Below are 12,989 nucleotides of genomic sequence, written 5' to 3' on the forward strand. Positions count from 1 at the left end.
GAGCAATATGCTCGGAAATATGCTTGCAGACATAAACAAAACTGTCTCACTCGTGCGCGTGCTTTTTCACGCAAACACCGGGGACCATGCAGAGTACTGTTAAACTTCAGCGACTGCTCCTTTGCTGTCTTGAAAAAAGTATCGGTAGCATTTTAATTATGATTCACACCTATCTTCTCGCTCGAGATATGTCAGTAGCGATTCAACCGTCATATAGAGCGGTATTTAACGATTACCCCTTACAATGTCGGATGAATCAGTGCGTTCTTGTATTTTGGGTCTTTTACGTCTAACAAAACCGCATAGCGCTCAGCTGAGACGTCGGTGTAATGATCTATGGTGTTACGAGCTGCTGCATTTATCGGGTGATCGACTCGTGAACAGACTTAAATACGTAATCTGGTGGGCCCCTTTACGCGCTCTAGTGGTGGCCTATAACAGAGGCATATTAAGTGGTCAACGAGTGCTGGGTGTTGTGTATGAGGAGTTACAGCGCCGCGGTGTTTTAGAAGCTCCCCGCGTAAGAGGCCTTGTCGATGAAATCAGATGTAAGTACCATTATCTCGATAAATCACTGTTGTTGGCGGTTAGCAATACAGCAGTTATTTTTACCATAGGCTATCGGCAGTTTTACGATGCGGGGAGTGACGAAGAAGAGGCTCTCGCTGAGGCGACGAGAGCTGTGGAGGAAACGGCTCTAGAGCGTCAAACCGCCCTCTACCGTGCGTATTCAACTCTGTTTTGGCGTTATTACCCTCGATTTTCGTTTTTAGACATAAAAACTACTGGGGGGTGGTATTTTTTCAGAACCGCTGCATGAGGAGGGGGTAGGGGAAGAGCCTAGAGCGAGCACCTCGGCAGCCCCGGCCGAGCCGATACCGCAGGATTTCACCATAGGCTATCGGCAGTTTTACGATGCGGTGAGCGACGAAGAAGAAGAGGCTCTCGCTGAGGCGACGAGAGCTGTGGAGGAAGCGGATCTAGAGCATCAAACCGCCCTTTACCGTACGTATTCAGCTCTGTTTTGGCCTTATTATCCTCGATTTTCGTTTTAGATATAAAAACTACTGGAGCGGTATTTTTTCAGAACCGCAGCATGAGGAGAGGGTTGAGGAAGAGCCTAGGGCGAGCACCTCGGCAGCATCGGCCGAACCGATACCGCTGCAGCCCGCGTCTGATGACGACGAGGCGTCGACTATTCTCAACCCCTCCTTGATGTTTAGCGATCGGTCTGATATACTGTGTAAGCATAGTCGTACAGTGATAATAAAATAAAAATAAACCGCGTTAATAAACAGAAATTATGAAATAACCCAAACAGCTGTGTACCGGCAAGCCAGAGCAAACGATGACGACGGAGCGATAGCGGGTCCATCGTATCACCACCATCGTCAGCAGGAAGATGACCTCGTACAGCCCGAGAATCAGCTGGGGGTGTATCCGATGGATGCTCAACAGGAGGAGGAGGAGAAGGAGGAGCGTATAAACGAGGAGCGATTAGAAGCTAGACGCTTCGCCCTATGGTTTCAAGAGCTGATGGAGTGTGATTCAGGTAAAGAAATAATAACGTCTTCTCTCTCTTTCTCCCTCACTCGCACGCTTTCTCTCTCTTTATCACTAGCCCTTGCGGTATATGCAGGACATGTTTAAAAGGCTTTATTATATTTACCACAGGGTACTCGTCAGTTGACTCGTCAGCTGACTCGTTATTGGCGTACCGCGATTAGTACGAGGTACACTAAAGTTACAATATGCCTTTTTATCGGCGATCTCTACTCTATAACTCACGCCTTTGTTTGATTACAGATATACAAACGGGCGGGGGAAGAACACGCAATACACAGGGGAACGAGGCTTTCGGGGATGTGCAACCCCCGGGAGGGCGGATCATCATCACGCACGATACAGCCCGTTATTTAAAACGTTTTCAACTACGTGGTCGGGAGATAACATTGCGTATCCGCCAACCTCACGCTGGCGCAAACGTGACAACATGGCTTGAAGGAGCATTCCGCGATCTTCTGACGCATCTCACGAGTCACTGTGAGGGTGGTGACTACGCGGGGATCTCGTTCTCCGCGAGCTGCTTAGCGCACGGCCCCGTCTGGCTTTCATTCCGTCCTGTCCGCGCCTATACATTTGTAGATATCTGTCAATTAATAACAAACATAGCTCAAAGTGCAGCGTCTCTGGATATTGATGATTCTTTCCATATAAAAGTAACCCATAAAAAAAAATTCAAACAAAATTTTTTTTTAATTATAAAAAAAATTATTTCATAAAAAAAATAGAGAACAACTCGAAAAAAATTGCACAAATCTTGAAAAAACGTTATATTAAAACAAAAAACTAATCTGTATCTATTTTTTAAAGTGTCAAAAGAATCAAATAACAAGTAAAAAAAAAAAAAAAACCGAAAAATCGCGCTTGAAATCATTTTGGAAACCGATGCCTCATTCTTCTTATTTGATTCGAACAGCTAAATCAATTGAAAAAAATTCCATCTAATTTACGTGCAACATTAAAATTTATTATATCAATTCGAGACCAAGTATTTTCTAATGAATTGAAAAAAGTTACCATTTGAATTACGTGCAGCACTAAAATTTATGATATCAATCGGTGGACAAGTATTTTATTAGTAACTTCAAATTTTGACATTATTTAATTGTTCTAACAAGGAAAGTCTTTCCGCTGTCCCCCTCCGATTTTAATGAAACTTGAATATGTTATTCTACATCAAAATCTAAGAGACACGTATTTTTTTTTATCGGCGGAAAAATGTTTCTAGGGGGTGAAATCATCGCTTGAAGTTGAGACCTCCGAGGGGTACTTTTCAGGTTTCACCCATTTCCACTTGAGATAATCGAATGCACCCAAATGGATAATTACCTTAATGATAAACGATGAAAAATGCAACTGGTTTCACATCGGGGGGTTGCATAAGAAAAAAGTTATAGGGGTTGAAATTCACAAAATCGTTATAACAAAAAAACTATTGCACCTATTTCGATGAATTCAATTGCATTTTGAAGGGGGTAAAAAAATAGTAGATACGGGTTTTTGCGTTTTCCTCGCAAATCAAGTTAAGGGGGTGAACTACCCCTATGTATGTTTACGTTTAATCTCAATCAAACGGCAGTAATTCTTTTTTTTCTTGTTTCCTCTCCTCGTAATACGTTTTTTCTTCAAATTTACAACAACAATGTTGCGGATATACCATTCAATGAACGATTTTATCTAAATGCCAACTTATTTATAGGTGAATCTTCAGATGGAAAAGTATTTATATCTGACTTATCGATAATTCTGACCGATTTATATTTGGCAATTAGATAATAACATAGGCATACGATAAGCGCTTACACATATACTCATATTCGTTCCGGTTGATAAGACCAAGTTTTGGGATGACGTATAGAAAAACTACATAGTCGAGTAAAAAAAAGTGTACAATATGCTTATATCTTTTATTAATAATATGTCAACAGTCTAACAAAATAATCACTATAGCGATAAATAGAAGGGAACATATAATGGTGTGCTCTATTAACCGTTGTAAGTACTGCAGTAATGATAATCATCGAAAAAGTGTTTAAAACATAGCGACTTTTTGCACCAGGAACAATAGCAACATTTTCGCATCCTGGAACTTCACAATGTGAGTTGCAGGAATCTCCAAATGCAAAATCTACAGGATTCTCAAAATTCGCAGGTATTTCTTCTATGTAACCACTTTTGTACCAAGAATATTTGAAAAGATCGATATAACGTGGTGACGACAGTTGGTTATGAACGAGTGATTGCAGCTTTATGATATTGTTTCTCAAATGCAAATTAATATCATAATTCATCAAAAGACAATTATCAGAAAAATGTCTAACAAAATTTTTCCATATTCGGAATCCAAAAACATCGAGGGGTTGGATTTTTCCGGTAGTTCCTTTAGGTATAATCATTACTTTCACATCTCTATTTGAAGGTTTCACATCAAGTACAGCTTGGGGACAGTATCCAGTCCAAGAATCAATCAGTAATAATGATTTTGGGCCAACTTTCAGGAAAAATACATGCTCCAACCAAATTTTAAAATGATCTGAAAATAGAAAAACGTATTATTTTTTCAATCGAAAAAATGTTTACACAAAAACAGTGGATGTAATTTATACCTGAAGTAAGCTTCCCAGACTTGGATACTTCTATGTACACATTATCGGGTCTGAAAAGCGTTTTCTCCACTAATGGACCAATCTTGCCAGTTGGTTCTTTTAAAACTAAAAATAGAGGAGATAGCAGCTTGCCGTCAGCTGATATAGTCTGCTGAATAGTGTAACTGTGAGTCGTAGAAGAGACTGATTGTACAAGACATTGTACTTGCTTTTCTCCTTCGATCGCTAAAGTTCTTCCTGAATGCATTTCTAGTTGGAAGCCACTCTGATCTGCGTTAAATTTATTTGACAATTCGTACGTTCTAATATTTTGCTTTACGTCATAGAAAAATTTTTGACTTTGTTGTTCCAAGACTTTTCCATCTTCAATTGTTTTGGATGTAATGAATTTATTAATTTTTCTCGATACGATACGATGAGCTGCTTTGAATGAGTTTATCCACGTACGAGATGCTTTGAAACGAAAATCAGTATGCCCTACTTCTTTTTGAGCATGCAAGGCCCATTTTTTTAAATCGGAATCGTGCACTATTAAACCAGCATCCACAACAGCTTTGAAATTTTCCAAAGTGTATCCACAAATTCGTGCTAATTTTTTATTGTATGTCCCCCCCTTGTTCAAATTGTGGGCCCACCGCCGCAACTGTCGTATAGATTACACTTTCTTGAACTTTTGTTTAACACTTCCCAAACCTAAATTTCCTGTCTTCCCGCTGCGCCAATACTCAACGGCCCTTAATTTGTACTCGTAAGATAAGTCTTCGTCATCACGAGTGCATGTATCAGGCGGAAGTTCTGGTTCATGCAGGGCGTCTGCCCATTCTTGATCTTCAACAATTTCCATTTCCCGATCCTTAAATGGTTCTTCAAAATGCAAAGAATTTTCTTCTACCATGTCGAAACCACTGTATTCGTTTATTGCAGTCAACAAAATATTTTCAATGTTTTCTTTCAACTGTATTTCATCGTTATTCACTGGCGAATCCGGTAAACGCATAACTTCAAAAGTTGCGAGAAGCATTCTAATAACGTTCAAAGGATTTATCTTCATTTTGATTAATACTTGCAACTTTGTTTTAAATAGTCTCGAATTGTAAGGCACTTCTTTTGTGTAAAATAAAAATAACTGACTGTGGTGAATACATTCCGCGATCGCAGTTTTATCACTGCTTCTGCGTCGTATTTCAAACCTAATTTTGGGAGCGAGTCACAGACCGGACAGAAGTCACTCCGAAATAACACCGTCAAGTAAAGGGGGGAGATATGATAACTATGAAAATACGTCAGTATTTACGAAATTTTTGTGAAAAGTATAAGAAATACATATTTTTTAATTTATCTCGTGTGTTTTGATCGGGGTGATAATAACACACAATTAGCTTGTTAGTTAGAAGAATACTTTAATATTTTGATAGAGCGAGCGACGCCTTGATGCTCACTCGTTGCTCACTCGTCGCCATCTTTTCTCAATCCCCCAGTGGTGCCTCGATCTCCTCATTTACAGGGCTACCAACTCGCACATAACCAAGCCCTAGTATGAACATTCCGCCTCCCTTGAAAGAACCTTTCAATATTTCGGTTACAAATGCAAAACAAAGTTATATCTCTTTACATTTTGAAGAGAAGAAAAACAAAACAAAACTTTCTTTCTCATTTAACGGAGGCTACTGTAACAATAAGTATATGAATTGCTTTTAATAATTAACGTTAGATAAATTAATAGAAAATCGCATGGCAAACAAATAATACGCGAGACTTTTCGCGTTTGACAACAAATCATACTTTAGAGTTTTGTGTTTGACAAACAAAATAAAACTAAGCTATTCAAGTTTCAATTTTTCGAATCGACGATAATTTCTTCTTTCTTCGCGTCGCCTTCGACGTCCGGAGATTCGTCCCTCGGGATAGGGCACAGGTTGCGAACGGCTCTCTTAAAAATGCCAGTCTGAGTTCGCACACTCACGACCCGTACGACGCCGTCCGGACCCGGGAAAAGCTCGACAATTCTGCCAAGCGCCCAATGAAGGGGTGATACGTTATCGTCCTTGAGCAAGACAACTGTGTTGACCTCGATATTTGCTCCGTTTTTGCTCCATTTGCTTCGTTTTTGAAGCTCTTGTAGATACTCGTCCTGCCATCTTCGCCATAACTTTTGACGAATTTTCTGCAGGTGCTCCCACCGTGATAGGTGATTATCCGGCGTCTCCCGAAGATCGTGCTGCACAGGCTGAAAAAGTGAATCGCCAACAAGGAAATGGGCAGGGGTGAGCACGGATAGATCAGCTGGATCGCTGGACAAGGGGGTCAGGGGTCGGGAATTTAGAATTGCCTCGATTTCAGTTAAGAGCGTGCTGTACTCTTCATATGTCAAGGTCAAGCCTCGTGTCATTGTATACAGATGTTTTTTCGCGACTTTTACGGCCGCCTCCCATAAGCCGCCAAACGTCGGGGCTCGGGGTGGAATAAAATTCCATTGAATGCGCTGGTTCGCGAGATTGTTTTCTATCTCGGTTTTTTCTTTTTCGAGAAACTCATAAATTTCTTTGAGTTCGCGGGCGGCGCCGACAAAATTCGTTGCGTTATCAGAGAACAGCTGTGAACAGACACCTCGCCGGGCGGTGAAACGACGCAGCGCGGCCAAGAATGCCTCGGTCGTGAGTTCTGTCACGAGTTCCAAATGCACAGCTTTTGTGCTAAAACAGGTAAAAACTGCGATGTAACCCTTGCAGACGTGAATCCTTCCACGACGGCGGCTCTCACGAATTTGTATCGGGCCAGCGTAGTCGATGCCAGTTGTCACGAACGGTCGCACGAATCCACAGACTCGTTGCGCGGGTAAATCGCCCATCTTCACCTCGGGAAAGCTCGGGCGAAATCGAAAACAGGGGAGACACGCTTTTACTATCTTTTTCGTCTCCCTGTGGCCGCTCAAAGGCCAGAATTTGTGCCGCACTGAGTGCAATATTTGCATCGGAGGGCAGTGATGTAAACGCAAATGTTCCTCTTTCAATATCAACGTTGTAACGAAATGTTTCGCCGGGAGAATTATCTGGTGCTTTTGATCCTCAGACAATTCTGCATTCCTGAGTCGTCCTCCGACTCGGAGCAAACCTTCGTCGTCCAACACGGGGGTCAGTGCTCGAAGCGGGCTTTTGCGATGTATCTCGTTTTTGTTCTCAAGGTCGCGAATTTCTTGCGCGAATCTTTCGTGTTGAACCATTCTTGCTATGGCTTTTTCTGCTCGGTCGAGCTCCTGGACGGTGAGTGCTCGATTCTTAGACGGATTTTTTCGATTTCTCCAGCGAAGACAGTAGGCGATAACACGCATTAATTTGCGGTATGACTTAAATTTCTCGAGAATGCTCGATACGGTGATTGTCGTCAGAGTGACGGTCACTGGCTTTAATTCCGGTAATTCTGTGTCCGGTTTCCTCATGTTTTTCGGCCACGGCTCCTCCTGCGTCAGCCACGGCGGTCCATGCCACCACAGTTTGTCCTCGATCAATCGTTCGACCGTGATTCCTCGCGACAGCATGTCAGCGGGATTGTCTTCCGATGGGACGTGGTACCAATCCGTTGCCTTTGTGAGAGTTTGAATTTTCGAAATTCGATTCGCTACGAAAGTCTTCATTGCGTTTGGCGACGTCTTGAGCCAGCCTAGAACGATTGTACTATCGCTCCACAATTTGACGTCCTTGAGACGCTCTCCGTACGCTGTTTTTACTGTCGTATAAAGTTTTGCGAGGAGCAGAGCCGCTTCTAATTCCAAACGAGGCATCGAAATCGTTTTTAACGGTGCAACCTTTGTTTTCGAGCAAATGAGGTGGGAGTGGATGTTCCCTTCGTCGTCACGACTCACCGCGTATAAACACGCTCCGAAAGCTGTCTCCGACGCGTCGCCGAATCCAAAAATGTCGAATTTATCGGACGAGTTTCCTGGTACGACGTTTCTTGGAATTCGTAGCTCATTGATTCTCGACAGAGAGGCGTAGTAACTTTCCCAGGCGGTCCGGGATTCCTCCGGCAGACTCTGATCCCAATCGATATCGAACAACCATAGTCGCTGCATTATTATTTTCCCGTTTATCAGTAACGGCGCTATCAAACCAAGCGGGTCAAACACTTGGGCGCCAATGTTTTGATCGGGGTGATAATAACACACAATTAGCTTGTTAGTTAGAAGAATACTTTAATATTTTGATAGAGCGAGCGACGCCTTGATGCTCACTCGTTGCTCACTCGTCGCCATCTTTTCTCAATCCCCCAGTGGTGCCTCGATCTCCTCATTTACAGGGCTACCAACTCGCACATAACCAAGCCCTAGTATGAACATCGTGGTTTATTCATTATTAACTAATAAAAAAAATTGTTATTCGTAAAAGTTATCCAATCTACAATTTTTCGCGGAAAAAATAATAAAGTGAATTCTTTTAAACTATGGATGTAATTCGTATGAATACCGTAAAAAGTTACAAAAAATAAAGAATTCATAAAATGGTAGAATTTTCAACGGAAAAATTCGATTTTTTCCAATTTTCCTTGCTCAAGTAGATCAAATCCATTGTTTAAATAAATTTTGAATAGAATCTTTTAAGTATAACTAGAAGAGTCTCAAAATGCCTTCAAATAAAAAACAAACCATTAAGATTGGACGCATACTTTGGGTTCTATCACTTTCACCAGTTAGGAAAATGTAATTGCAGGAAAAATCCATCCATCTGTTGATATGTGGATGTTGTAAATTTGAAGAAAAAACGTATTACGAGGAGAGGAAACAAGAAAAAAAAGAATTACTGCCGTTTGATTGAGATTAAGCGTAAACATACATAGGGGTAGTTCACCCCCTTAACTTGATTTGCGAGGAAAACGCAAAAACCCGTATCTACTATTTTTTTACCCTCTTCAAAATGCAATTGAATTCATCGAGATAGGTGCAATAGTTTTTTTGTTATAACGATTTTGTGAATTTCAACCCCTATAACTTTTTTCTTATGCAACCCCCCGATGTGAAACCAGTTGCATTTTTCATCGTTTATCATTAAGGTAATTATCCATTTGGGTGCATTCGATTATCTCAAGTGGAAATAGGTGAAACCTGAAAAGTACCCCTCGGAGGTCTCAACTTCAAGGGATGATTTCACCCCCTAGAAACGTTTTTCCGCCGATAAAAAAAAATACGTGTCTCTTAGATTTTGATGTAGAATAACATATTCAAGTTTCATTAAAATCGGAGGGGGACAGCGGAAAGACTTTCCTTGTAAGAAGCTTTCAAATCCAAAAGAATCACATGCAAGCTAGCCATTTCTTACTCTATGGTGGCAGAGACTTATAAGAAAATCGATTCTTCTCAGACTTTCAGAATCCTCTGGTATTATTCACAAAATTTGACGTCGATTGGATCGATACAAATTATGTTTAAATATGTGTTAAAAGTACTTGTCCGGCCCATCACTTTCCGTTTAAATTGTTTATCCAAATAAAAGTCAGGGCTTGTCTAGAACTGGTGGATCACAAGTATTCATGCAGAGGGAATTGAGAGAACTATCTTCAAGTAATTTTTACTTAATTGCACTAATTTAATAAAAAACGGAAACAAATTATTCCGCAATATAGAAGGGATATTATTGTGCATCGATAAATGAAAAAAATTGTACATAATGTATATGTTCAAGCTTCCAAAATAACTCTGCAGTTTATATTCGATGACGGCAATTTTTACTTCCCACTAGTAGACTACATACAGGTATGGCGCCCCCCACTCCTATCCCCACTCCTTCCCCCACCACAACACCTCCCCACTCCAAGCTATTTTTTCCCACTCCACAGGTAAATAGCTTGGTGGACAGGTGTGAGGGGGGGCAGGAGTGGGGATAGTGCGAGAACTACCATACCTGTATGTTTTCTACTTTTTTATGCGTTTACCTTATTAATTAAGGTGAAGATGAAGATGATAATGATGATGATGATGATGATGATGATGATGATGATGATGATGATGATGATGATGATGATGATGATGATGATGATGATGATGATGATGATGATGATGATGATGATGACGATGATGATGATGATGATGAGGATGACGAATGACTATGGGGGGGTAATAATTTTTTTCTGAAAAACGTGTAGATTTAAGATTTTTTACTTTATTTTTTTTTGCAGCTGAATTTAAATATTACAGGAATTTTATTGATTTTAATTCGATTGGAAATTATTTTTATTCGTTCCGCTTCTTCTTCTTTCTCCTGAAACCGAGAAAACCAATTTTTTTAAATATACTTTCTTGTTTCGATGAAGGAGGTTTTCATGTTTTAAGCAAACTTATACTTACGGGTCTTCTTCTTCTGCTTCTTCATCGCTTTCTAGAATAGCCACTCTCTTCAACTCATTCTCTAATCGTCGTATATTTGGAGGGCGTGGAGATTCGAAATCGAAGGGTATAAGCCTCCATTTCAATTTCTTTTTTTCCTCCCTGAAAAATTTAAAAAACGAGATATTAAAAATACTGCATACGTAAATAATATAGAACAAATTTAGAAAACGATCAAATCAAATAATTTTTTCACGATTTTCAAATTTATGTTAATTACAAAAAATTGTATGTTCAATATTTAAAAATAACAAACGTTTGTGGAATAATACTAGAAAAATAAACTCACCGTTCCACGAGGTCCATATCACTTCTATTTCTTTTTGGAAACGTCACGTCGATCCACGAGGACGGTTCAGCTTTTCGCTTGAGGAGCTTTTTTGCTTCCCTTCTTTTCTTCAGGGCTCGAGAACGTGCGGCGTTCTCCCGACGCTCGATCTCCGTTGCCCCCCGACGATATTGCTGCACCCTCGTCCAATCTCGCTGATGATGCTGGTAATGATCGTGGATGGTGTCGTCATACACCAATTCCACCCGCCTTACACCATCCGTCACATAAACCCTCAATTCCACATGAGGTAAAGGGTCCGATGGTGACACATAATCCTCGTAGTACAGAGCTAGAGCGAAAAAACAAGAAATGAATTACGATCTCACATTAAAACTTTTTATTTTTCACCTTCACTATTTTTTTAAACTTTCAACTTACTCATTTTTTGAAGTTTTTTTCACTCTACTCGTGCACTTTGGAAGCAGAATTGTTAATGAGCTCTAGATCGTCAGTCTCATCGGGATGGATGGTTTTTCCCCACTCCTTTTTTCTGCTGAATCTTCGATTTCATGTCTTAGCTTCAGTCCCACGCTGACACCAGGATTCGGGTTCGTGCTGCTATCTTTTTTTTACTTGAGTTTTTACTTGAAGAGATTTACCCGTTTATACGCGTAACGATGAAAAAATTTATATGTAAAGTTATGCTAGTATTTTTATTTTCAGCCGCTTATTGATGAAATCTTACAACTAAAAATTATTTCCAAGAAATTTAAAGAGATTTTCCGTCGTAGACTGTTACGAGTTGACAAATTTCAAATCGGAACAGTGTTGTGATTTCAGAAATCACTGCTTCCATCGAATTTCGAACGAAATCAGGGTATTGTTCATCCATTTTTTCCCGAGTTTCTTTCATTATTTTTCCCAAGTAGTCTTCTGTCTCTAGGATTCGCATTACATCCTGCTGCCCGCCGCTTGCAATGTGGAGATCATGGGTGGTGGAGATTATGATGGTCACACACATATTTACTGCTGCACTCTCACGCTCAAGTTTTTGTACATGAGCGTCGATGCACTTGCTGACTTCTTTCAACTTCTTGAAGGTCGATCCCTGTAGGATAATATTGCACTGTCGAACTCCGGTGGGAACCTCTCCAATTGCTGGCATACTAGTGTTGCTGAAGCAGACTGCTGATTGTTGAAAGCAGGAGGTAAAAACAGTGCAATGCGATCCATGAACGATTTTTGTTCCAAGCATTCTTTCAGCGTCCCAGCGTGGCCCTCCAAAATAATGCGAAATTCGATCGTAGTCCGATTTAAAACTTTGCCATCCCTCGATATTGAGAGTTACTCCGATGAAAGAATTTGTCAATAATTTGATGGTTGGCGTAAGAATTCCGGTTTTAGGAGAAAGCTCAAAACCCGATGCAATTATTTTTCCGAATGAATTATTCATTCCGTAAACAACTCCCATCACGAGTTGAGATGACGATGATGAAACACGTTGCACCTCCGTCATTGTTCCGGTATACTCCATTTCTTCGATGCTTCAGGTTTATAGACACTTGAAATAATGATAGCAGATCGGAAAAAAATTCCGATTTATATATTTTCCCCCACCTCTCACCGTCTCAATCACTATATGATTGGATAAAAAAATTGTATTTTCATAATTATTTTTCGAGGTCAAACACCGCCTCCGTTTTTGTGGTAATATATACATATATCTGTTATATATACTCTCATATATTCATATATACACATTCTCATACCTACTCACATGCTCGCACCTGGAGACAGAAGTCTCCTGAATTTTTTTCGAGCGCACGTGCAAAAATGCAACGTCAACGTTATTTTCCTCGAAAGAGAAAAAAAATGAATACAAAAATATCGACCTGCCGGTTTACCACGTTTTTAGTGAAATATGCAGAATCTCTGTGCTCACCAGGCAACTTTGATAACCGAACTTGATCCTTCACATCCGTTCTACTCCGCATTAGGCTCGATAGAATGCGCGGGAGTGTGATGGAAATTTTTTACTTTTTGTATTTCGATTTAAGTTCAAATAGTGTGAGCGGAACTCGATCAGCATTTTATCCTTATATTCACGTGATATTCTTCGGTGAATATGAACCCCTGCGAATTATTTTTTCACTCTACCCCTCTCTTTTTCCTATAC

The 12,989-nt window shown here is 40.3% G+C and overlaps 2 protein-coding genes and 1 long non-coding RNA gene across 3 annotated transcripts; 1 reads left to right on the forward strand and 2 right to left on the reverse strand.

The window, feature by feature from the left end:
• Positions 1-1,480: 1,480 nt before the first annotated feature.
• Positions 1,481-2,146, forward strand: LOC122407800 (uncharacterized). The gene is made up of 3 exons (XR_006260289.1): positions 1,481-1,552; positions 1,675-1,733; positions 1,807-2,146. It is a non-coding gene; the product is annotated as an uncharacterized lncRNA (long non-coding RNA).
• A 3,489-nt stretch (positions 2,147-5,635) lies between these two features.
• LOC122408492 (uncharacterized) lies at positions 5,636-8,238 on the reverse strand. Its single transcript, XM_043415284.1, has 2 exons — positions 6,133-8,238; positions 5,636-5,722 (listed from the first exon to the last, which is right to left on the reverse strand). The coding sequence occupies exons 1-2, from the start codon at positions 8,236-8,238 to the stop codon at positions 5,636-5,638; spliced, it is 2,193 nt and encodes a 730-aa protein (XP_043271219.1).
• A 2,261-nt stretch (positions 8,239-10,499) lies between these two features.
• Positions 10,500-12,573, reverse strand: LOC122408493 (uncharacterized). The gene is made up of 3 exons (XM_043415286.1): positions 11,252-12,573; positions 10,832-11,162; positions 10,500-10,644 (listed from the first exon to the last, which is right to left on the reverse strand). Exons 1-3 carry the CDS (start codon positions 11,253-11,255, stop codon positions 10,500-10,502), a joined length of 480 nt encoding a protein of 159 aa, XP_043271221.1. The 5' UTR covers positions 11,256-12,573.
• Between the last annotated feature and the right edge of the window lie 416 nt (positions 12,574-12,989).

This window comes from Venturia canescens, chromosome 3, assembly GCF_019457755.1.
Source record: "Venturia canescens isolate UGA chromosome 3, ASM1945775v1, whole genome shotgun sequence".
NCBI classification, from domain to species: domain Eukaryota; kingdom Metazoa; phylum Arthropoda; class Insecta; order Hymenoptera; family Ichneumonidae; genus Venturia; species Venturia canescens.

Coding starts and splice junctions, on each gene's coding strand:
- LOC122408492 (XM_043415284.1), bottom strand. CDS start 8,238: ATGCAGCGACTATGGTTGTTCGATATCGATTGGGATCAGAGTCTGCCG. Junction 5,723..6,132: donor CGGACGGCGTCGTACGGGTC/GTGAGTGTGCGA, acceptor GGTTCTTTCAAG/GGAGGCGGAATGTTCATACT.
- LOC122408493 (XM_043415286.1), bottom strand. Junction 10,645..10,831: donor GATATGGACCTCGTGGAACG/GTGAGTTTATTT, acceptor TAAATTTTTCAG/GGAGGAAAAAAAGAAATTGA.